This window comes from Lissotriton helveticus, chromosome 3_1, assembly GCF_964261635.1.
Source record: "Lissotriton helveticus chromosome 3_1, aLisHel1.1, whole genome shotgun sequence".
NCBI classification, from domain to species: Eukaryota; Metazoa; Chordata; class Amphibia; order Caudata; family Salamandridae; genus Lissotriton; species Lissotriton helveticus.
Window position 1 is genome coordinate 550,214,075 of NC_136061.1, and position 26,371 is coordinate 550,240,445.

Below are 26,371 nucleotides of genomic sequence, written 5' to 3' on the forward strand. Positions count from 1 at the left end.
GCATTCACTTACAAATCACGTTTAAATTACAACCACTTTGTGAATTAAGTGAAATCCCTTGTAGATACCTTTCTCACTTGAACAACTACTATGGAGGAGGGCGCTTTCTACACTATGGTGTTACGTCGGGCTGCGGAGGCTCTCAATCTTGACCTCCCTATGGTGGCCCTTAAGACCAACCTCCTTAAAGAGGTGCTCCAGACGACGTCTACGTCATCGGAACTGCTGCTCCATTTCAATGAGGCCCTTACCAAAGTCCTCTTGGGCACTTACTTGGTTGTAGCTGGCCTCGGGGGCGCCGGTGGATAAGAACGTAGCTATGCGTCATCGCCCGGTGCCTGGTGATCCTGCCTCCTTGACCACTCACCCCACGCCTGAGAGCCTGGTCATTCAGGCCTCAACGTCGCAGAGTGCCTTTCCCTCGGCTCCGCCAGATGAGGACTCTAAGCGTCTGGACCAATATGGCAAGAGGTTGTTCTCCTCTGCAAGTATGGGATTGCGGTCGGTTAACACCGCCTGTTTGTTGGGCCGTTACTCACACGCGGTGTGGGATTTGGTAGCCGAGGTCTTGCCTCAGTGTTCTGAAGAGATCGGAGCTGTCCTTTCCCGAACGGTTGCGGAGGGCAAGTATGCGGCAAAGTTTGCCATCAGGTGTGGTCTGGACACCGCTGATTCATTGGGCAGGACGATTTCCACGACTGTGGCTTTGCGACGCCATGCCTGGTTGCGGTCTACGGGGTTTTCGCCAGATGTCCAGAGCTCGCTCATGGACATGCCCTTTAATGGCTCTCACCTATTTGGCGACAAGGATGACAATGCCCTGGAGCGCTTTAAAGACTCGCTGGCCACAGCCAAGTCTTAGGGTCTGCCAAGTCTGGGTTTTGTTCCTTTCGTGGCCATGGTAAGAGCACCCAAGCACGCTCCTCCACTAAGCCTGTGCAGAAACAGCCCCAGCCTGGCTGCAGATGTGGCTTCCACAGGGGCGGGTCTGGTAACCAGTGAGCGGGTCAGTCCACCTCTACCCCCTCTGCTTCAGCCTCTAAGCCTTCCTAATCCGAGTTTCAGGGAGCACCCCATGCTGCTGGGTGGCAGGGTACGACACCAGCTCCACCACTGGCGCGGAAATACCTCGGACATGTGGGTGCTGCAAATAATCTGCCACGGTTATTCGCTCCCCTTTCTGTCCCCCCCTCCAGCCATGCCACCTCGTTACCACCGGCTGTCGGGGGATTATTTGGCTCTTCTCCGTCAGGAAGTCACAGCCCTCCTGGCCAATGGGGCCATTGAGTACATTCCCAGTCAGGGAGTAGGGAGTGGTTGTTATTTCCTCTACTTCCTGGTCCCCAAGAAGGACTATGGGGGCCTGCGTCCTATCTTGGACCTCCGGGTCGTCAATCTCTTCCTCCGGAAGGAGAAGTACAAGATGGTGACTCTGGCTCAGGTCCTGGCTGCCCTGGACCCTGGAGACTGGATGGTAGCGTTGGACTTGCAGGATGCTTATTTTCATATCCCCGTCCTGCCCGCCCACCGGCGCTACCTGCGGTTCACGGTAGGCCAGGGGCATTTTCTTTTAAAAAAAAATGTTTTTATAGAAAGCAATGCAGGGCACATGACGGTCAAATGGCACAGACATTGGGTAGTACAGGTAGACATTAGTGACATTTTACTCATCGGCAAAGTCAGAGGTAATACATTCATCCCTGTTGGTACATCCCTGGAGCCCCTCCCTCCCCCCCACCCCTTAATCAGATTCACTCTCCCCATCTAGCGTTGGTGGTTCACATAAATAACCTCTGTATTTGTTCCAGGCCGCCCAAATTTTTTCCCATTTCCGGGGGCATCCACAGTGCAGATACACCACTCTCTCTGCCATCATTGCCGCATCCAAGTCCATGCACCAGTCTTTAAGCATAGGCACCTCCTCGGATCCCCAATATTTGGCTATATTTAGTTTGGCATACATTACACCCAGCGTCACCCAGTCCTGATCGGAGTGGGTGAGATCATTCGGCTTCCAGAGGTTCAGGAGGCAACATTTTGGCTCCGGGACAACTGACACTTCCACCACCTGAGGCACCATTCTCATGATTTTAGCCCAGTACGCTGCAATCTGGGGGCACCGCCATAGAGTGTGAAAGAATGTTTCCTCCTCACCGCAACCCCTAAGGCATAAGCGGTGTGTGGCCCTCCCTATGGTCTGAAGGGTGACCCTAGTGTAATATACGCGGTGGAGTATCTTTAGCTGTACCAGTCGGAGTCTAGAGGGTATAGCCACCTCCCGCGGGGATGACAGCACTGTCTGCCAGTCCGCCTCGTTGAGTTCCCCCAAATCAGTGGACCATTTGTGCTTTAATTTTAGTGTTGGGTCCGGTGTGTTGTTGACTAGTTTATGATACGTGAATGAGGTCGCCTTTTTGGGCATGTGCTCAGTAAGCAATCTGTCCTCTAAAGGAGTGGCCTCAGGCACATCGGTGCCAGGTGGGAGAACCGATTCCAGAGCATGTTTGATCTGTATATATCTAAACTTCTCGGTGGGTGCTAATTCATATTGGGCCTGAAGGTGGTCAAATGGTACTACAGCACCTCTCTTCCATAAATCTCCCACCGTGGAGATGCCTATCAGGTCCCATGCCGTAAAACCCTTGCTATTGCGAAGTCTACCCAGCTGCCGTGCTGACCAAAGGGGAGTCATTTGAGTGATAGTATCTTTGCATTTAAGACGGGTCTGTGCCGTGTACCAGATGCTAACTGTATGCGCCGTCGGTCCGAAGAGGGAGGAGGAGCCACCCCTGTCATATAGCGTGGAGAGAACCCAATGCGTGTAACCATTGATTAATTATTTCCAATTGGGCTGCCCAGTAATACAACTGAATATCCGGAAAGGCTATGCCACCGTCATACCAGACCCGGATCAATTTACTCCTTGGAATGCGCGCCGGTTTATTTCCCCAGAGCAGACCCCAGACAACCGCTTGCATATTTTTGAAATATTTTAAAGGGACTGGGAACGGGGTATTTTCCAATACTTAAAGAAGTCGGTGAAGCGTCATCATTTTAAAAAGGGCTGCCTTGCCCAGGAGGGTCAGAGGCAGGTTATGCCAGTGTATCACATCACGCCTAAATCGTTCAAAAGGGAGCTCTACATTTTTTAGGAGGAAGGCATCTGATCTGGGCGTCACCAAAATACCCAGGTATTTAAAAGAGTGTTCCGTGACCATAAGTGGGCAGTCCGCCGGGTGCAGTGGGGGTGGGCCCTTAAGGACGAACAACACTGATTTGCACCAATTGATGGTATAGCCCGATGCCCGACCAAAGATTTCGCAAATATTCAAAAGTACTAATATAGAGCGTCTGGCGGAAGACCGGTATAATAGCACGTCATCCGTATATAGGGAGATGCAGTCCTCCCAAGTCGCAGTCCAAATAAGTCCCCGAATCATGGGGTCCCATCGGATCGAGGCCGCCAATGGCTCCAGCGCAAACAGCAATGGAGACAATGGCCAGCCCTGGCGCGTACCCCGTCCTAACGGAAAGTCTCTAGAGATATGGCCATTCACCACCACGTGTGCGAGTTGACGCGAGTACAGTAATTTCACCCATGCGCAGAATTTGGGGCCGAAGCCCAGATACCTGAGGACTGCGAACAAGTAAGGCCATTCCACCATGTCGAATGCCATGCGGGCGTCGAGAGAGAGGATAACTGCAGGCTCTTGGAGACATGGCATACGCGCCATTACTGCCTGCACCCTTCTTAGATTAAGTGCGGTATTCCTATTAGGCATGAACCCGGACTGGTCCGGGTGAATCAGGGTCTCGAGGTGTGTGGTCAGTCGGATGGTGATCAATTTAGCCAGTATCTTGACTTCGGCGTTGAGCAAAAATATTGGGCGATATGAGGAACATTCATCCAGGGGTTTACCAGGTTTTGGCACAGCAACTATGGTAGCCATTCCTTGATCACGGGGCAGTTCCCTCGCCTCTAAGCTATTTGTAAACATTGTCAAGAGATGCGGGGCAGTTAGGTCAGATGTACGTTTATAGAGCTCAATGGGGATTCCATTGGGTCCCACCGCTTTTCCCGACTGCAGGGAGTGGATGGCAGTCATCAGTTCATCAGTCGTAAAATCGGCCTCCAGAAATAAAGCCTCTTCAGCAGACAGGGCAGGCATTTTAATATCCTTAATGTAGGTTTGCGCCTCCTGTTGTCATGCTGGAGCCAGAGGTGTATACTTGTTAAAAATATCCAGCCAAGGCTTCTACTATGTCTTCCGGGGCGGTTACTATTTCCCCAGTCTGAGTACGGAGCTGTGCTACCGTTCTCTGTGCTCTTTCTTTCCTGTCTAACCACGCCAAAAGCTTGCCCGCTTGTCCCCTACTTCAAATACCGTATGCCGTGTAGCTTGTATCCGAAATTTAACCTGGCCACGCTGATATTCTTTAAGTGTGCATTGCTTAAGGCGTAGATTTTGTGCCGTATCCAGGGAGGGATTCTCTTCGTGTTGGGCCTGAAGCTCAGCCAGTTCCGCCTCCAGGGCCTCTAACTCACCTTTCGTCTTACGTCTATGGCCAGTTATGGAGGTGATTGCCTGCCCTCTCACTACAGTTTTATATGCTTTCCACGATATACTAGGGGATTGCACTGAGGACACATTTTCTTGGAAGCAATGTTTTGTGACCGAAACTATATCTTTTCGAATCGCAGGGACCTGGAAATCGCCTGGAAAGATAGGGAAAACACGCTTTCTCACCCTGATTTGCACCGTGTAGGTCAGGGAAATGGGTGAATGGTCCGAAATGCCACATGGACGAATCTCAACATCTGTTAAATGGGGCAGGCTGTCTGCTGAAAGTAAAAAGAAGTCTTTACGAGAGAGGCTATTATGCACCCCTGATTGAAAAGTGTAGCGCTGCGCATTGGGATGTCTGTACCTCCAAGCATCCGTGAGACCTAAAGCGTCTAGAAACCCCTTCATACGGGAACCACCTGCCCCTTTTGTCCTACTTGGGTAGCGGTCCCTAATGCCATCTAGGACTGTGTTAAAATCGCCTCCCAAAATCAGTTCCCCTTCCGGTAGGTTCAATAGGAATCTACTAAGCGCCGGGAAGGCCACAGTCTGGAGGGCTGGAGGAATGTACACTGACACAACATTAAAAAGCTTGCCCTCCCACTGACATGATATAGCTGCAAAACGTCCCTGATCATCTGTCCAGGTATGATGTACTATCAGTGGAAACTGCTTACATATCAATATGCCCACCCCCCTTGAGCCCGATGAGAACTCCGAATGTACTACCATTTTATAACCCCCGCGATCCATAGCTCTGCATGCCGAACCCATCGGGTGTGTTTCTTGTAATGATGCCACCGCTGGTGTGCAGCGCCTTAGATACGGCCAGGAGCATTTTCAGTTAGCTGTGCTCCCCTTCGGCCTTACCAGTGCCCCTCGGGTGTTCACAAAGGTGATGGCGGTGGTCGCAGCTCATCTGCGCAGGTCAGTGGTGTCAGTCTTCCCCTACCTCGACGACTGGCTGTTGAAGGCGGGCTCGCCCCAGGCAGTCGTCACCCACCTCCAGACTTCGGCCGACCTCCTGCATTTGCTGAGGTTCTCCATCAACGTGCCGAAGTCGCACCTGAGCCCCTCTCAGAAGCTCCCTTTCATCACAGCCGTTCTGGACTCGATGCTGTTTCGGGTTTATCCTCCCGGGCAGCGAGTCCTAGATATTCAGGCTATAATTCCGCTCTTTCAGCCTCTATCCCGGGTTTCAGTCAGGATGACCCTCCGGCTTCTGGGCCTGATGGCCTCCTGTATCCTGCTGGTGACGCATGCAAGGTGGCATATGCGGGCTCTGCAGTGGGACCTGAACTTCCAGTGGGCGCAGCATTAGGGAAACCTGTCCGTTCACGTCCAGATCGCGGAGGGCTGCGAGAGTTGCAGTGGTGGCTCACGAATCACAATTGGGTCAGTGGCAGATCCCTCTCCCTTCCCCAACCGGAGCACACAGTGGTGACGGATGCATCCCTTTTGGGATGGGGAGGCCACATGGGAGAGGCGGAGATCAGAGGCCACTGGTGTCCGACAGAGTCCCGGCTCCGTATCAATCTTCTGGAGCTGCGGGCGATCTGACTTGCACTGAAGGCATTCCTTCCCTCAATCCGGGGAATTATGGTGCAGGTGTTCACAGACAACACCACCGTCATGTCGTATTTTAACAAACAGGGCGGGTGAGGTCCTGGACCCTATGTCAGGAGGCTCTGCGCCTCTTGATATGGCTGGAACATCACAGCATTACCTTGGTGGTTCAACACCTGGCAGGTTCTCTGAATGCCAGGGCGGACGAACTTAGCCGCCGGTGCTTGATGGATCACGAATGGCGTCTGACCTCGGACGTGGCACAAGGTCTCTTTCTGTAGTGGGGAGAGCCTTGGTTAGATCTATTCGCCACCGAAGAGAACGTGCAATGTCATCAGTTCTGCGCGTTGGGATTTCCAAGGTGGCACTCGCTCGGAGACGCTTTTCGTCGCGAGTGGAGCTGCGATCTGTTGTACGCCGTTCCGCCTATACCACTTCTGCCCAGTATGCTAAAGAAGATCAGGCGCGACAGGGCCCAAGTGATTCTTGTGGCTCCGGACTGGGCTAGAAGAGTTTGGTATCCCGAGCTACTCAGTATGAACATCGATCCCCCGGTCCGTCTGCCTCTTCGGGAGGATCTTCTGTTGCAGCAGCAGGAGACTGTCCTCCACCCGAATTTGCCCAGCCTCCACCTCCATGCTTGGAGATTAAGCGGCGACAGTTGACACCTTTCCTCCCGAAGTCTGTGATGTCATTCTGGCAGCCCGGCGTCCCTCTACCAAAACTGTGTACGCCTGTAGGTGGAACAGATTTGTGGCATGGTGCACAGCTAAGACTGTGGATCCCCTTTCTGCCCCTCTTTCTGAGATTCTTCTGTTCCTTCTCTCTTTGGCCCAGCAGGGCTCTGCTCTGGGCACTATCAAAGGTTGTCTTTCGGCCATCTCTGCCTTTCTACTGCTTCCAGATCAGCCCTCTCTTTTTCAGTCCCCGGTTGTTAACCGTTTTCTTAAAGGCATTACTAATACGTTTCCACCCGTACCCTTCATAATGCCTCAGTGGGACTTGAATCTTGTCTTGACTTTTCTGATATGCGCTCCCTTTGAGCCCCTTCATAACTGTCCCTTTCAGCTTCTTACTCTCAGTACGGCTTTCCTGGTAGCTATCACCTCTGCCAGAAGAGTGAGTTAGGTCCAGGCTCTGTCTTCCAAACCTCCTTTCCTTTCTGTTCATCCGAAGAAGGTGATTCATAGGACCCATTCTTCTTTCTTACCAAAGGTTGTCACGCCCTTCCACATCGGGCAGACCATCACTTTGCCCACCTACTTTCCGCATCCTTCGAGGGAAGAGGAGAGGCTCCACCGTCTGGACTAAAAACGTGCGCTCGCATTCTATCTGCAGCGTACACAGCAGTTACGGGTGGATGATCAACTCTTTGTTGGCTACGTGGGTGCCAAAAAAGGTCATGTGGTGCACAAACGGACCATCTCCCGGTTGGTCATTCTGTGCATCAAATCATGTTACTCCTTGGCCAAGAAGGAGCCTCCTGTGGGTCTGCGTGCCCATTCGACCCGGGCGACTGCAGCCACTACTGCCTTGGGACGCGGTGTTCCCTTGCAGGACATTTGTTAGGCAGCTCCGTGGGCTTCGCTGCACACGTTTACCAAGCACTACTGCCTTGGCAGTCCGGTCTGGCAGTCCGGTCTGGAGGGGCAGCTTTTTTGGCCGTTCTATTCTCTGTGACTTTCTGGTGTAATCCTGTTCGCAGACCCACCACCGGGGTTGGTATTGCTGGGGTATCTATTCTAAGGTAAGGAATCTATCATTAACGTGTCTCTTTCAGATGCACAAGTTACTTGTGTAACGATATATCTGTAAGAGACATTAGTGATAGATTCTTTACCGCCCTGCCTATCCTCCCTGTTCTGCGAACTGATTACTAGAGTTAAGGTCATCCCCTTTTAGGGCCCTAGTTTTATGCACCAATTGTCAGTATCTTGCATGGCTCTGCGTTTCAGCGCGGAATAGATGTGTAGAGAACTGACGTTAACACGCATGGGTGGCACCTAAGTACTCTCAGTGACGTCACCTCGGCGCCTACGATGCCAGTGACGGACGCGGAGCCGCAGGACGCCACCTACTGGCGCGCAGAGGTACTGCTAAGCAGAAAAACTTTCCTGATCCAGTCTGACGCCTGGGGATATTCTAAGGTAAGGAATCTATCACTAACTAATGTCTCTTACAGATATATCGTTACTCAAGTAAGTAACTTGTGCATTAGAGCACATAAGTTGAAATATATATTTTTTTTTTTCAGAACAAAGTTGAAATAAATATTCTAAACTTGTTTGTATCTTTTTTTTTCATTTGAGCGTTAAAAGACTTAGCACATTACATAAGGCAGACACATTTGCAGACTCTCCAATCTCATATTATAAATAGACAATAAGTAAAACAAATTTCATAATCCATTCGTACATGATAAATGTGTTACACAGAATATACAGAAAGAGAAGGTTAAAACCTATAGAATATTGAGTCACATATTTAAAATGTACACTAATAAAAAGCGCAAATTCAAAACCCATTTTACATGGTGTGCAATATCAGCATTCTTAAGAGCAGCTCAGTGATAACATGTAGTCCCTACCTTGATGCCCTAAGTGATTACAGTCTTTCCTTTGAAAAGTGGTAATGCATGATTTATTTAATTCTACCCCCTAGGTGCTCTCCTGGGGACTACCCTCCTTTTTACTATTACAGTACCATCCCGAGGTCAATAACTGCTGGTATTAAATGTATATAAAAGATCAGCCAAATAAATTACACAGTATCATGTGTATGCGTGATGGTGCATTAAACAGGAGAAGCCCTATCTTAGCCTGATTAACCCTGTAGCCTCCCAGTTCTGTAAACACCTGGATTTCTCCCAGGGCTCTCTGGATGTTTGATTTCTCTGGCTTCAGGTACAAGATCAAGTCATCGGCAAACAACTTGATTTTGGCCATTCCTGCTAGGGGCGCTTGAATTGAATCATTAGATCAAATTTATATCGCTAATGGCTCATTAAAAAGTGAAAATAAAAGGGGGGAAAGAGGGCATCCCTGCCTAGTTCGTCTCTCTGTCAGATCTTATTGTGGGCAAATACAAGAATGCAAGCGAAAGGGTTTGTCTTGCGATTGCAATACCTGAGAGATTGTGGAGTCTTGTGTTCTGGGTTGTTTAATCACTTGTTTCTCTATGAGTGAGTAGGAGAGCAAGTGAGACACTATTGATAGTCGGTCCTGGGCTTATGGGTACTAAGGTGGTAGGATGACTCAGTCCCCATACACTAAGGTCCCACAATCGTATGCATGGTTCTGTGTGTGCACAGAGTCCCTGCAACATAATTAATTTAGAAAAAGAAACATTAATTACAAATAATTCTGTGCATATTGTGTAATAGATAATACAGATATGTATTTAATTTTTTGTTGACTGTTTTAATATAAATCTTTAAAAAACTTTAATATACATACATTAAGCATTTTTTTAAATATGTTTTTATTGATGTTTCGTTAAGATACAAATCGTATAATCTATAATGCATTTAAATTCTACACATATTGCCATCATCATACCATGGCCAAGCATGCATTACATTATTGAGATCTAAGGGATAAAGCACCCTGATATAAGGGATAAAGCACTCCATTTTGTACATTATAAGGATAGTACAAGTCACCGAGGAGTTCCGTAACCATATAGAGGAACAGAGGCAGAGTTCCTTTATAAAGTTATGGAACTCCAGGGTGACTTGCAACATCCGCCATGGAGTACTTTATCCCATATAATACATGGGTACACCATCACCTTTCCAACAAACCTCTTAAAACCTTGATGCGTAGATCTTTCATATGAAAGAGCGAGCATGTTTGCAAACATGAAGAATATAGCTAAAACCTCTAGTGCAAAATTAAACACATCTAACATCTGTTAGATATTTGTTGCAAAAAGATATTAGAAACAGTTCAATACAAGTCAATTGTAAAAGCTGTAGTAGCTCAGAATATGTAGAAACATGCAGAAGGTTTCTTGCTTTTCTCTATCTAAAGCGTGCAAAAAATAAACATATTTTCTCTGCCTGTCATTGTAAGCTATTAACATAGAGCAGAATAAAGTAAAGCAACATTCTGTTTCATTGCTATAAACAGCTGCTTCAGTTATGCTCAGTAACCTAACTTGTCTTTTGTAGGAGAGTAGGCTCTGCTTCCTATGGTCACCCCCACTTTTTGCTGTGATTCTCTGGTTTTTCGACTTTAGTGTGGCTGTGGGCCTGCTAATAAGACCCACAGCCCAGCTTTTCTCTCTCTAAATTGATACCATGTACTTAGGTACATACCTGATTGGGTATTGGGTCACCATTGTGAGCCCCTGTATAGTGTACCATAGGTACCCAGGGCATAGGTGCATCCAAGGCCTACCAGGGGCTACAGCATGTATTATACCACCCCTGGCTGGCCATCCAAACTGACACCACAGGCTGTAATCACCCCTTACTTAGATATAGTATATCTATATCTACCGTATATATAGACACATAGTAACCTATACGTCACTTCTATGGCAGGCCTTAACAATCCTGGAGGCAGAGTGCTTGGTTTTATGTGAGAGGGTGCCCTAGCATGAGCTGAGCCCCTCTGCAGCTTTCGGAACCATGACCTTATAGCTGTTCTATGATATAGCCATCCCATATACTCTTAAGTGCCTTATAATCCTCGCAGTTAATGCTAACTTTGGTTTGGCTATATCAAAACTTGTCGTGTACGGTGTCAAACACTTTGGAATACTACCCCCCCCCGCCAATTCTGGCGGCGGGGGTAGCATTCCACCCTTCTAGAGGGAAAAGACATGTATGTTACTGCTTTACCCGGTTAAAGTTAAACAGAGCCTCAGCATCACAAAATGGATGCTGCTGCCACAGACACGAGTCTGACCTCCTGCAGCTGGGGGAAACTCCAGCAAGGGAGGCCTGGACAATAGGTTTCCTGTCGAGGGAGGTGCTAGCACCTCCCCAGACAGCCTGTAGTGTATTGGGAAAGGGTGGGTTGAATGGAAAGATGCTTTTCCAGACACTGCCTGGGACACACAAGGAGCTCCATGCATAGCCCGGTTCAAATGTGTTGCTGGGGCGCTCCAGCCCCAATCTGGCGTGAAACTGGACAAAGGCAAAGGGGTGTAACCACCCCCTTCCCAGGTCCACCCATAGGAGGGACCTAGCAGGTAATCCAGCTTATTTTCTTAGTATAAAGATAGGTGCTGTGTCCCCAGGACTTTAGATTATCCTGGAACGAAACTCTGAAACGAAACTCTTGGACCTTCGACGTTCTATTTCGACTAGAAGACTGAAGACATCTCCCTTGTGGTCAAGGAGTGACCACCCTGTGCAAACAGGCACCACCAGTAACTTGCCGGTCTGCTTTGTCGACACTCCCGACGGATCCCGAAGACTCAGCGACTCTGAAATTGAACTCTCAGACTTCTCTGACTCCGACCCACATCCACAGCAAAGCTGAGACCCGTGGCGGACACGAGAGACGTGGGACCCGACACCCTGGACATCCTGCATTTTGCTAACAGTGCAACTACCGAGGCACCCTCGCAGTTGTGCATTGGGGTACGAGAAGCCCCAGACCCGAGCGACATTTGCACCGAAGCTCAGCACTCCACGAGTGCCGCGTGGGGCCCACTCTTGCATTTCAGCTCAACGCGTCTTCCCGGTTGCTAGCCCGCTGGCTAGTGAGCCCCCTGAAGATAAACCTTTGAAACCAAACTGCTTTCCTGGGTGCTCCCGGCTTGCTCCAGCTTCCCTGCAAAGGAGAAGCTCCCCAGACCTTGCTGGTCTGACTCGAAGCCAATCTTTACTTCCTGCTTGGATTGGGTTTGCCAAGGCTTGTTGGGTCCAGTTCGGATAACAACACCGCAGTCAACTAGATCAAATCCAGCTCCTGGTCGTCGTCGACACCTCCTGGTCCTCGTGGCTGCAGAGACAAGCTTCACCTCTTCACCTGATTTCATCGCGACATCGCCTGGTTCCTTCCTGGTCACTGGCTAGTGACCCAGACTCTGTCCCCTCTGCTTTCAGGTTCTTCAGTTCTTCGATCCACCCTTGGATCCGCCCAGACACTCTTCCTTTGGCCACCTGCAGCACTTCTTTTGCAGATCTCCATTGAAAGCTTTGACGAAACCCGACACGAAAAGACACCTATGCACCCTGCTTCCCTGGGTGAGGTAATTCGAGTACTCCGGTGCTCCCATGGGTATTGACTCTCCAAGTGTCCTAATCTAAAGGGGTTTTGTCGTAGTCCATCCGGAAGTGCCCTAAAACAGTAACTTTGTAACTTCTTCGTTCGTTCTCCATTATAAGTCAATGGTAACTGCACGCGTCTCCCGTGGGTCTCCTACTTCCTAACCTTTGGTTGTTTAGTGTGGCCCCAGCGATTCCCTAGGCCCTAGGCCTATTCACTATTCCTGAAGTGGTTCTTATACCACTAACTTAGTGTATGGTTTGTGAGGCCCCTAGGGCAAAACTGTATTTGTGCAACTTATCGTATGCTAATTGAGTACCTTGTGATGTACTTCGATCTCTGACCTCATAAAGAGAACAGAGGGGTTGTGTTAGAAATAAATACATATATATTTGATATATTCCTTGTGTGGTATCCTTTCATTTAGTACTCAAGGGATTATAATTGGTAAAACAGCTTGCTTTACATGCTCTCTGAAGTCTTAGCCTATGACTGCTGGTCCATGTTACCACTAAGATAGCTTGTCTATAAGGTTGACTTTACAACCACCATCAATAAGGGTCGTTTAGACTGGTGCAAGGTGCCCACTAGAATAGTGGACATCATATGCCAGGCTAACTTCTCACATCTTTCACTTCGGCTGCTGACTCAGACACAGGCTTTGTGAAGTCAGAAGTCAACCATAATAACTTATAATAGTAGAGTTTTGATGTCTTATTCTTATAATTAGAATCTGGGTGCATCACAAGTCTCTGATTATAAAGAAATTAGGGACTGACGTTTATACAGAGATTACAGAATCCCATGTATTGTAGGGGTATAACATGGTGACGTAGGTTGGATCTGTATACCTGCAATCGTATATAAATGATAGTGCAGTTATATTAGTTCTGATTAGGTGGAAGAGGTGTGGTGCAGCGGCCAGTGTGCCTGACTCTGGACCACGGGGTTCACGGTTCGATCCCTGGTGCCGGCGCCAGGTTAGCCCAGCACCATGTGACTCTGGGCAATAGCTTGCTTAATCTTCCCGACGGCCCCCAGCGCCTTAACACCCTCAGGTAATTGTGTGCTTTACAAATACTGGATTTCATTTCATTTCATGGCGATGCTAATACAGTTACAAGAAAAGTATCCAAATTGGTCATAGTGCACATGAAATGATATGACTATAAACTATATGAATAACTAAATAACCATCAATGAACAAGAACTATTCCCTGATGGCTAATTAGGAGAAGATTTGGGACTTCTGTGTTAAAATATAGTATGCAGGTTTGATTCTTGGGATGCTGTGCAATGTTTGCAAATTGATGCTGTGGTATATCAGGTGGAATATGGATGTATTGAGGGGGCTTATCAACATTGATGTGGGATTCTCTCTGGGGTGGTGTTTAATCACATCTGGGGTCGAAGGTTACATGGGAATTGTGGGGTGTGGAACTGTTATCTGTCTCTCATGGAGGCATTGCGTCATTGTTTCTGATCTTAGCTAGGGCTTCACACAATTCGTCTCATTCTCTGGTGATTGGGAATTTGCGAAGGCTGCGTGCCTCCTCCTTGTGCAATACTACACTTTGTTTAATGTGCAAGCCTTAATAGGATTTCCCTTGCATAGTCATGGCATGCTTCCGTAATTTCATTAGCAAGTCAGCATAACTAAAAGAGATACGTTAGTGATAGATTCCTTACCTTAGAATATCCCCAGGTGTCAAACTGGATCCTGAAAGTTTTTCTTCAGCAGTACCACTGCGCGTCGGTAGGTGTCGTCATACGGCTCCGCGTACGTCGTTGGCATCGTAGCCGCCGAGATGACGTTGCTGGAGCTACTTAGACACGCCCACACACGCTGTCGTCAGTTCTTTCTTTTTCCACGCCAGCAAGCGCAAATCCAGAGAGAGCAGTGTGAGAAGTTCGCCTGATATGTGATGTCCACTATTCTAGTGGGCACCCTGTATCAGTCCAAACAACCCTTATGGTGATGGTTGTAAAGTCAACCGTATAGACCAGCTATCCTAGTGGTAGCATGGACAAAGCATTCTTAGGCTAACACTTCAGAGAGCATGTGAAGCCAATTGTTTTACCAATAATAACCCCTTGAATACCAGATGAAAGGACACCACACAAGGTATATATAAAATATATATATGTATTTATTTCTAACACAACCCCTCTGCACTCTTTATGAGGTCAGAGTTCGAGATACAGCACAAGTAACTTAATAACCATACGTTAAGTTGCACAAATACAATTCTGCCCTAGGGGCCTCGTAAACCATATACTAAAGAAGTGGTATAAGAACCACTTCAGGACAGGTGAACAGGCGTAGGGCCTTGGAAATCGGTGGGGCTACACAGAGTAACCGAAGGTTAGGAAGCAGGAGTCCCACAGGATGTGTGTGCAGTGTCTAAACACATACCCGGGTTCTCATAGGCTGTCAATGAGAACGTAAAGTTTAGAAACTAGTTGATTTCGGACCTTCCGGGTGGACTACGGGAAAACCCAGTTAAAGTAGGACACTTGGATAGTTATTACCCACGGGAGCACCGGAGTACTCAAGTTACCTCACCCCGGGAAGCCGGGTGCATAGGTGTCAAGTCGTGTCGGGTTTCGTCGTCGAATCCTATGGACAGCTGCAAAAAGATGCTGCAGGTGACCAGGAGGAAGATGTCCGGGTGGATCCAAGGGTGGATCGAGGAAGTGAAGAACCTGAAAGCAGAGGGGACAGAGTCTGGGTCACTAGCCAGTGACCAGGAAGGAACCAGGAAGGAACCAGGAAGGAACCAGGCGATGTCGAGATGCAATCAGGTGAAGAAGTGAAGCTTGTCTCTGCAGCCACGTGGACCAGGAGGCGTCGACGACGACCAGGAGCTGGATACGTACTGTCCCACAAAGGCTCTTGCTGTTGGCGGTGTCGGCTTCCGGATCGGAGTCAACAAGCCTTGGCAAAGGCAACCCACGCAGGATGTGAAGATCGGCTTCTTGTTCAGACCAGCAAGGTCTGAGGAGCTTCCCCTTTGCAGGAAAGCAGGACCAAGCCCAGAGCAACCAGGTAAGCAGCGTTGATTCAAGGTGATGACTTCAGGAGGGCCATTAGCCAACGGGCTAGCAACCGCGAAGACGCGTCGAGGAGAAATGCAGGCTCATGCCCCAAGCGGCACTCGTGGAGTGTGGAGAGCTGAGCTTCGTGCACTTACTGCTCGGGGTTTGGGCTTCTCAGGTCCCAATGCACAACTTCGAGGACGCCTCAAAAGCTGCACCGTTAGCAAAAAGCAGGTACTGCAGGTTGTCCGGTCCCACGTCTCTCGTGTCCACCACGGGTCTCAGCTTTGCTGTGGATGTGGGTTGGGGTCAGAGAAGTCTGGCAGTCCAGAGGCTGCGTCGCTAGGTCGCTGGGATCCGGCTGGAGCGTCGACGAAGCAAACCGGCAAGTTACTGGTGGTGCCTGTTTGCACAGGGTGGTCACTCCTTGACCACAAGGGAGATTCATCAGTCTTCTAGTTGCAGTAGAATGTCGAAGGTCCAGAGTTTCGTTTCAGAGTTTCAGTTCAGGACAATCTAAAGTCTCTAGACTCAGCTCCTACCTATATACTGATTTGAGGGGCTGGATTACCTGCTAGGTCCCTCCTATGGGTGGGACCAGTGAAGGGGGTGGTTACACCCCTTTCCCTTTGTCCAGTTTCACGCCAGAGCTGGGGCTGGAGTGCCCCAGCAACTGGTTTGAACCGGGTTATGCTTGGGGCACCTTGTGTGCCCCAGGCAGTGTCTCATTTCATTCAACCCACCCTGCTTCAATATACAAGAGCCTGTCTGGGGGGGTGCTCGCACCTCCCAAGGCAGGAAACCTATTGTCCAGGCCTCCCCTGCTGGAGTTTCGTCCAGCAGCAGGAGGTCAGACTCATGTCTGTGGCAGCAGCATCCATTTTGTGATGCTGAGGCTCTGTTTAACTTTAACCGGGTAAAGCTACAACTACATGTCTTCTTCCTCTAGAAGGGTGGAATGCTACCCCCGCCGCCAGAACTGGCGGGGGGTGGGAGGGGTAGTATTCCAAAGCGTGACACCTTACACGACATGTTTTGATAAAGCCAAACCAAAGTTAGCAATAAGCGCGAGGATTATAATGCACTTAAGAGTATATGGTATGGCTATATCATAAAACAGCTATAATGACATGGTTCCGAAAGCTGCAGACAGGCTCAGCTCATGCTAGAGCACCATCTCACATAAACCCAAGCACTCTGCCTCCAGGATTGTTAAGGCCTGCCATAGAAGTGACTTATAGGTAAATATGTGTCTATATATAATGGTAGGTATAGGAATACTATACCTAAGCAAGGGGTGATTACACGACCTTGCCCCAGCTGAGTGATCAGCCAGTTGTGTCAGTTTGGATGGCCAGCCAGGGGTGGCATATTACATGCTGCAGCCCCTGGTAGGCTTTGGATGCACCTATGCCTTGGGTACCTATGGTACCCACTATACAGGGGCTCACAAAGGTGACCCAATCCCCAATTGGATATGTACCTAAAGTACATGGTATGAATTTAGAGAGAGAACAGTTGGGCTGTGTGTCTGATTAGCAGGCCCACAGCCTCACTAGAGTCGAAACACCAGTGGATCAGAGCAAAAAGTGGGGGTGAACATAGGAAGCAGACCCTACTCTCCAACAGCCTAAACCTGGACGGATTTCCAAATCTACCAACTCACGTTCCTGGCTAAACAGGGAACGCAGTGGGTGTCCTCCTCACAGGACTACTCCCCAGTCTAGCTACAAGTGGAGAGGGCCATTTTAAACAACAGGCACCCCCTTACCCAGCTCACGTCAAACACCTACCCTGCTGAGTCTAACCAAATCTTCAAAAAGACCAAGATAGCAATACAAAAAGTGGACAGGAGAATGGAGACTGGTATCAGGGGCTTAAAATCAGAGTCGCTCAGGGCAAACAGCAGAATTAAATATAGAGGGAAGTGTCTCAACTTTCAGTCATGGATAGAGAAGGGCATCTGCTTTCCACACCAGTTAGACAAGGGGCCAGGCCCGATTACGTTCACAGACCTGAAAAGCAGCTACCAGGTAGTAAAGAAGTCTAAGAGTAAATTTATGCATGCAGATTTTGCCTTCCTATACGTTTACGTTTGAGAATAGCCCCGTAGTGGTCAATATTGCAGCAGCCCCAGATCTTATATGAGATTGCCAACTACAGAGAAGTTGCAACAGGTGCCTACACAGCTCTTTGGGTCGTGGTACCCCATCTGCGAGCAGCACATGCGTCTTTGGGCGCCAGAGCTAAGCAGTACATTAACACCAACATTGTAATGGAGCGAGGAATGCTGGCTGATATGAACACCTTAATGCGCTTGTATGGTTAAGTGGCTCTAAAGTAACTGACAATAGCCACACAAAGTATAACTAACTATACAGTTGCTTGAGGAGAAGAAGGCAGAGCTCTTCTTTTGTGTAATATGGTATTTAGTTGGATGGGCTTTGTCAATACCCCACTGGCCAGGTCCATTAAAATTTCTTAAGCATTCTGTAGAATTCATGTGTACAGTTGTCCCTGTTCATTGTTATTAGAAACTAGTTATGGTTATTTTTCACGCATTAACTTAAACAAGGTTTGCACGCATGACATAGGTTCTTATTTGTCTAGGACAGAGCACTGGAAACCGCAATAGTCTCTGCTAAAGCCTATTAGCTGTGGTCACTTATGTACAACTGGGATTATATTGTATGTGGAATAAATACAAACTATTCGCATTGTAATATTTTTTTATTTTCTTTCTAAATATAGGATCCAGTTTATGGGAAAGGAAAACTGGGAGAAATACAGGGACTGGTACTTGGAATGCTGGATACCTTCAACTATGAGCAAGTAAGTTCTTGGGACAAGAGAGGAGTTGGCCTAACGGCTAAGGCGCTCGACCTCGGACCTGGGGATCTGGGTTCGAGCCTCGGTAACGACGACAAAAACCTCCTGTGATTCTGGGCAAATCACTTAATTTCCCTGTGCCTAAAATGAAAGTGTGTCCTCATGAAACGTAACTGGTGCTATGTAAAGCACTCTGATACCTGATTCGGTTTGGGTCTAGTTCGCGCTATATAAAACTCTGCACAAAAAAAAAAAATGTAGAATACACTCCTGAAGGTCTAAAGTCTTGCCTGTTTTAATTGTCCATGGTCTCACATTACCATTGTAATGTGACATCTGACAGAAATGAGTAATTTCTGATGGATACTTCTATCTGCAGATTCGTCACCTATAGAACAATCCCCTGGTGTCAGATTGGATCTGGGAAACGTTAAAGCAAGAACGTCGCCAAAATAGGGCACTGGACTCTGCACCCGAAGTGACATTAGGCTGCGTCACCAAGCCCATAAAGCGTCCACCCCACCGTATCGACGTCAGTTGCCTTTTTTCAGCACCTACGACATGGATCTAGAGTTCCACTCACTAAGGGAATTTTCCTCACACATATAATTTAATTTGCAGTACAGTGTCTCCTCACAAGAAGTGTGGGTTTAAACCCTGTAGGGGTTGTGATGGGCAGGTGCCCATTATGGATCCCCATGCTATCAGTATGTCTTCGTGTATCCTTGTGCTAGTAAGAGTGATTGCTGCAAAGGCAGCAGTTCGCACTGTCGCCTAAGTGGCTTCATCAGCCAGTGAATTCCCTTTATTGTGTATGTAAGCTGCCTTTTTCAAGATCTCATTGAATTCCAACTTCACTTTCTCCGGTGTCCTGATATATAGGCCCCCCTCCGGCCACCTAAAAAATTGGGCTGCCGACTTGGCCAGTTTTATAACCCCCCTATTTTTAACTTCAAAAAATCTTACTCTGCTTGGTGATTTTAATATGCACCTTGACGACCCCAACAACGTGACCTGTTCCAACCTACTGGAGGACCTTGCTGTATTGCAACTTAGATTACTAAACTCTGGCTCCACTCACAAGGCGGGACACTTACTAGATCCCATTATTACTAACATCCCTGAACTTAGTTGGATGTCCACGTCCCCTGTCTGTTGGTCTGATCACTACCTCCTACTCTTCGGCCTAAAACTACCAACACTTACTCCAAATAATGCTGTATGGCCGGTCTCGTCCATGAGAAACTGGAAACAGCTCGATTCCAGTAAACTTAGTGAATCTCTAGCAAATAGCCCACCAGCTCAGGCCTCAGATATGGAAGGTATTGCCAATGCAATGCACACCTGGCTGGAAAAAGCTGTTGACAGCTGTCTCCCCCTCTCTCAAACTAAAAAAAAAAACATACACCGACCCCCAGCCCCATGGTTTACTGAATGCCTGAAATCCGAAAAATCACACTGTAAACATCTTGAGAGAAAATGGAGAAAGGACTATTCCATTGAAAAAAAGAGGGATTACCAAAACGCCAGAAATAAGTACCACTCCGCTTGTACCAAAGCACGCGCCCTCTATGTTGCAAATAATATTAATCTCGCTTCAAACAAAGCAAAAACTCTTTTTAACACAGTTAAGGAACTTGCAGGTGTTAATACTGTTGCAAACGCCCCCCCTCTGAGCACCACACAATGTCAAAACCTAGCATCTTTTTTTACTGAGAAAATTGAGAATATTATCCAGGCCATAAACTCCCAACCTCTCCCTAACAACTTTCCAGCTACTTCACTATTTAATCTCCCTACTTCTAAAATCCTCACCCACTGGCCTGAAATCACCCTGGATTCACTTAAATCTTCCTTGAAGTCCATCAAATCTGGCTCTCCTCGAGACCCCCTCCCCGTCAGTGCTTTAAAAACTCTTGACGATCCAGCCCTGACCATTGTCGCCAACACGCTTAACGCTTCACTTACCCTCTCCACGGTACCTTCTCTGTGGAAACACGCGATGGTCAGTCCGTTATTGAAGAAACCCTCTGCCAACCCTGAAGTGTTGGCTAATTATCGGCCTATATCACTTCTACCTGCTTGCTCCAAACTTCTGGAGAGACACATTCACTCTGCTCTCACTTGTTTCACCAAGCAAAATGCCCTCCTTCATCCATCCCAATCAGGATTTCGTGCCGGCTTCTCTACCGAAACCGCCTTACTAGGCGTCACGGAAGCCATTAGGAAGCACCTGGATGAGGGCCAAACTGTCGCACTCATACTGTTAGATTTGAGTGCGGCGTTTGATACCATCTCGCATTCCAAATTACTGACCACTTTAGACAACAACGGCATTAGAGGTGCAGCTCTTGACTGGATCAGATCTTTTCTGTTACATAGGACCTTCCAAATTACCTCGTCCATTGCTTGCTCGGACACCTTCAGTGCACCACACGGTGTCCCACAGGGTTCTATCCTGAGCCCCCTGTTCTTCAACATTTATCTTCGACCTCTGGCTGATCTAGCAGAAAGTTCTGGTCTCACCCTAATGACATATGCTGATGATTCCCAAATCATCTTTTCCCTGACAAAACCAAAATCCCCAGATCCCTCTCTCCTTAGACAGGGACTTCTGAACATTTTCAGTTGGATGTCTATCAACCAACTGAAACTAAATGGCGATAAAACGGAGGTCATACTCTTAGGTAAAGACAAACATCTGTGGAACCCCTCTCATTGGCCATCTGAACTAGGGACCATTCCAACGCCTGTTGACCATGCAAGAAATCTGGGCATCTGCCTCGATGACACTCTATCCATGAGGCCTCAGGCAAACAAAGTGGTCAGTCTTTGTTTCACCATAATGAAATGGCTGAGAAAGATCCTCTGGATGTTGCCCCTTGCAACTCAAAAGACCGTAGTCAATGCATTGATAACATCACGTCTTGACTACGGGAATATCCTGTACTTAGGAACAAATCAAGCAGTGATCAAAAGGCTGCAGCTCGCCCAGAATTCAGCAGCAAGATTGCTCTGTAACATCCCCAAATTCACCAGTGTATCGAAACATTTGAGGGACTTACACTGGCTCAGGATTGATCAACGCATTAAGTTCAAAGCCCTCACCTACATGTTCAGAATTAAAAATTCAACAGCCCCCAAATACCTGCAAACACTGGTCACCCCTTACATCCCTAGGAGGATGCTGCGCTCTCATTCTGGAGCATTCTTTGTGATTCCCAGATATAAACTGGCAAGAATTGGTGGTAGATCTTTCTCTGTCCTGGGACCCACTCTTTGGAACTCCCTCCCAGTTAACATTAGGACTGAGGTAAACTATGCCAGTTTCAGAAAGAGCATCAAGACCTGGCTCTTTAACAAATAACTCTCTGTAACCCTCAAGCGAAATTTTTTGTGATCAGCAAACTTTGTTGTCGGCGCCGGGAAACCCTTTTTGGGTAGCTGTGCGCCATACAAATGGAAAAAATAAATACAAAATAAAAATAAATAAAAAAATATGCCAACACGCTGGTGACTCAAGGTGTGAATAACTTGAGCCCGTGACAGGCATGCTTTCAGCTTTGCCACTTGTTCACTCCCATAACAATTTATGTTTAATTGTGCAACACTTGTAATCTCTAAATCCAATCTGGCCCCAGTAATGAACATATTCATTTTTGACTGCACACAGTAAAACGAATCGCACACTAGCAGTGTGTGGAATTCCCGATCTGTACACTGAAGTGCCAGTATCAGGGCTTTGAGTTCTGCCAGCTGCGTGGTACCATCTCCTAGAGATTGTGTAGTCGTATTGCTGGGATGGAACTTGCCATCCCGCATACGACCCTTCACTATAGCGTATGCTGTGCTATATTGCTGTTTACTTCCTATGGTAGGCTGAGCAGATCCATCAGTGTAAATGATGTATTCGTATTTCTCTAGAGGCAAGATTTCATTCGGGAGAGGGTATTCTTGTTCGTACTGCAGGAACACTTGTGTCTTTAATGTAGAATCGTATTTCTAATCCACGTCTGTTGCAGTGAGAGAATTAGCCCAATGTATCCATTGTGGATGCAGTGTTTTTGCATTTGGAATGGTTTGGTCACAGCTTCTTAAGTTGGTACCGGGGTTATAATGATTATGCGTTTCCCCTGTACTAGTGCTCTTTCTCTCACTACAGCAGTCTGTACTGCGGTCAATATTTTTTCAATTGCCGCAAATCACACTTCAGCTTTTGTGTATAAATTTGATTGGTATGCAATTGAAACTGTCTCACCTTCATTGAAAGTGAGGTATGTATATCCTAATAAACCGGGGACCACCTGCATCACCAAGTTTGTAGAATTGACAAATGTGTGTGCAACTGTTTAGATGCTATCATGTCAGCCTGAACTGAACATAGAGTATCTGTGTGTTGTTGCTTCCACTGATGTGGTGTGAAATCAGGTCTGATTAAGTTGTAGAAAGGTTTTACTTTTCCGCGCAATATAGAATGTATGTTCTGCCAAAATTTAGAAATCCTAATATGGATTGCAAACCTTTGAGAGTCTTTGGAGGTTGGAGCAGCGCGCACTTTTCAAAGAAGTTGGCTGCCTGGCTCTTGCCTTCACTTGATAGCTCATATCCCCAAAACAGGACATTGAGATTGGCAATTTTTGATCTGGCCCGGATTACACTTAGGCTAAATTTGTAGCTTAAATTGGGAAATCCCACAATCATGTTGTTCACCCTGCTCAAGTGTTCAAGTAATTCATCCTCCGTCAGATAGATGTCATCTGTATAGGACACTGCCTCCTCGTCGTATGTTTATAACAATTCTGACACTCTTGCCAAGAATAGCCCTGGGCTGTTCTTATACCCTTGAGGCAAACAAAGGAAGTGACGTTGAGTGCCGAGGGCAGAAAATGCTGTCAAATATCTGCTATCTGGAGCTATGTTATGGCAGCAGAATCCATTTGAGATATCTAATGTTGTTTTGTATTTCTTCTGCACCATGTTATTCATTAATGCGGCACTATGTGCATTTTGAACTGCAAATGTTTACGTGCATGTGTTTAAAGATCGGTCATCTAAAACTAGATGATATGTCTTGTCAGGTTTCATAACTGGAAACAACGGATTATTCATCGGGGAGGTGCAAGTCTCATTCACACCTTGGTATTCGAGTTGGTCTAAGATTTCTTTGACCCTTTTCTTTGCATTGTTTTTTATAGGGTACTGTCTGTGGATTTAGAGTAGATTTTAATGGAATTTCATGGTGGGTACACTCCATGTCCCACCCTATATGGTTGCGTTATAATGCCGGAGGTAGCGCTAACGTCCACTCCTGCCTGTATGGATGTTTTAAAGATTCTGGAACGAGGTTGGAAAAAGTAGGCAAAATGATGCTTTCCCCTTTTGAGCAATCCATCACAAACTCAGGTGGCCAGTCTTTTTCTACTAGCAGTATATCATATCCATATATCTGAAAGAGACACGTTAGTGATAGATTCCTTACCGTAGAATATTCCCAGGGGTCAGACTGGATCCGGAAAGCTTTCGTCAGCAGTACCTCTGCGCGTTGATAGGTGCTGTCGTACAGCTCCGCGTGCATCGTTGGCGTCGTATTTGCCGAGATGACGTCACTGGAGCTACTTAGACGAGCCCACGCGCACTGACGTCAGTTCTTTCTTTTGCCGCGATAGCAAGCGCAGATGCGGAGAGAGCGGTACCCCGTCACTTGTTGACTAAGTAATTTTTTGTAAAAGTTTGTGAGTACACTATACCCCTGGTGCATAGGGATGCCCGGTTTCAAGGTTTGGAAGGCCTGTCCGCGCACGATGTCACTGACGGACCCGCACCGTGAGTGTCTCTTCTGCCTGGGGCGTGACCATGACACTGAGTCGTGCTCCCGCTGCCAGGCCATGCCCCGAAAACATTGTGGGAGCGGTCCCGAAAGTCGCTGGAGGCCTGGGAGTCGGCCCCACGTCGTTCCGGGCCCCAATCCCGCGGGAGGTCGAGGGCCCGGTAGAGGAGCAAGCACCATCATTCGAAGTCTTTGCACTCGGAGTCAGGTCAGGCAAAGCACGAAAAGTCAAAGAAGCGTCGCTGCTCTTCGACCTTCCCGCGCCGGTCGCGGGACGCAGCTGAGGGGGCAGGTGGCACTGCCCCTGCGGCTCCGACAGAGCCTGAGCAGTTACTGTTGGTTTACCCACCTTTCCCGGGTCCATCGGCGACTCTGGATGAATTGCAAGAGTTTGTGTCTGTAATGGCACTTATCTCCGCCCCGTGCGGCCCCGTCGGCACGCCTTTGGGCCCCACTGTTGCGCGTTCCTCAACGTCGCCGGCTCCAGCCCCGACGTCGTCAACGCCCAGAGCCCTCCATGACTCCGGCCTTGGCTCCCCTTTCTTGCCGCTGGACCCCTTACGGCCCCCACCGACATCGACGTCGCCGGCGTCGACTTTCTTTCCGAAGTCGGTACGATGCCGGAGGGATGCCTCCCAGCGCCGACGCCTATGGGGGATTTTTACCCTTTCATTCACCCACGCCCTCTTCCCCTTGTGGAGGAAGGTGAGGACTCGGAAGGATTTGAAGACCCTCTCTCAGCACAGTGCGAGTCTGTCCCCGACTGGGATGAGGATGAGAATGCGAAGGCAGGTGGCCCCGATTACACTCTGGCGCCTGGTTCACCATCCCCTTCAGCTAATATGGAGAAGAGTGGTACCTTTTCCACGTTGCTACGTAGGATGGCCGAGGCTCTTAACCTCGGGCTCCCTACAGTGGCTGTAAGGACCAACCTACTGGCAGAAGTGCTTTGGCCAGCTTCTTCTTCTACAGAACCGCTGTTGCCGTTTAATGATGCACTTACTGATGTGCTTCTGGGCACTTGATCCAGGCCCAACACAGGGGCCCCTGTGGACAAAGGTGTGGGCCGACGCCATCGCCCGCCCTCGGGCGACCCTGCCTTCCTCACCCAGCACCCTACACCTGAGAGTTTGGTGGTTCAAGCCTCGACGTCCCTCAGTTCATTCCCTTCTGCTCCGCCATACAAGCAATCCAAGAAACTAGAGCAGTTTGGGAAGAAGATATTCTTCCGCAAGTTCCGGACTGTGGTCTGTGAACACTGCCTGTCTCTTGGGCCGCTATTCCCATTCTGTTTGGGATGCGCAGGTGCTGCCTCAGTGTTTGGATGTGGCCCGGATAGTTCTCTCCCGCGCTCTTACGGAGAGAAGAGATGCGGCCAAGTTCACTATAGGTTGTTGTCTTGATACCGCTGATTCCACATTGGAGAGTTTCAAGGACTCTCGAGCCATGGTCAAGTCCTTAGGCCTTTCGGCCACACGTACTCTTTCCGCTTCTAACTTTCGTTCTTTTTGTAGCTCCGGTACGGGCGTCCAAAGATGTTAATTTCAGAACACCCGCTGCCAGTGCCTCCACACCATCCTAATCCGGTTTTTCAGGCCCACCAGACACCAGTGGGTGGCAGGATTTGTCTTCACCTCCCCCACTGGCACACCATTATATCAGACAGGTGGATTCTGGAAACTTGTTCGAAGGGGCTACCCCCTCCTCTTCAAGTCTACCCCCCCAGCCATGCCACTACAGTTCCACCGAATGTCAGTGGATCATTTGGCACTTCTCCAGCAGTAAGTTACGGCCCTCTTGGCCAAGGAGGCCATAGAGTGCGTTCCGACGCCAGAAGTAGGTCGTGGTTGTTACTCCCACCAATTCTTGGTTTGAAGAAGGGCAAGGGTCTACGTCCCATCTTAGACCTTCGGAGCTTAATTCGCTTCCTCCAGAAGGAGAAGTTCAAAATGCTCCCTCTGGCTCAGGTCTTGTCTGCTCTCGACCCCTGAGATTGGATCGTGGCCCTGGACCTGCAGGAGGCTTATTTTCCTATTCCCGTCCTGCCGGCCCATCAGCGTTACCTGCGATTCACGGTGGGCCAGGAGCATTTTCAGTTCACCGTGCTCCCACTTTGGCCTTACCAGCACCCCTCGGGTGTACACAAAAATGACGGCTGTGGTCGCAGCTCATCTGCGCAGATAAGGGGTTTTTAAGTCTTCCCCTATCTCGACGACTGGTTGTTCAAGGCGGGCTCGCCCCAGACAGTTGTCTCCCACCTCCAGATTACGGCCTACCTCCTGCGTTTGCTGGGGTTCTCCATCAACGTGCCGAAGTCGCAC

The 26,371-nt window shown here is 48.4% G+C and overlaps 1 protein-coding gene across 1 annotated transcript in view; it reads left to right on the plus strand.

Annotated features, from left to right (window-relative positions):
• The window catches only part of VPS8 (VPS8 subunit of CORVET complex), a 2,052,516-nt gene that overhangs the window by 1,559,736 nt on the left and 466,409 nt on the right, over window positions 1-26,371 (plus strand). The window contains exon 41 of the mRNA XM_078680452.1: window positions 18,146-18,226. Coding sequence (XP_078536578.1) covers window positions 18,146-18,226 — 81 coding nt within the window. The remainder of the gene's footprint in view (window positions 1-18,145; window positions 18,227-26,371) is intronic.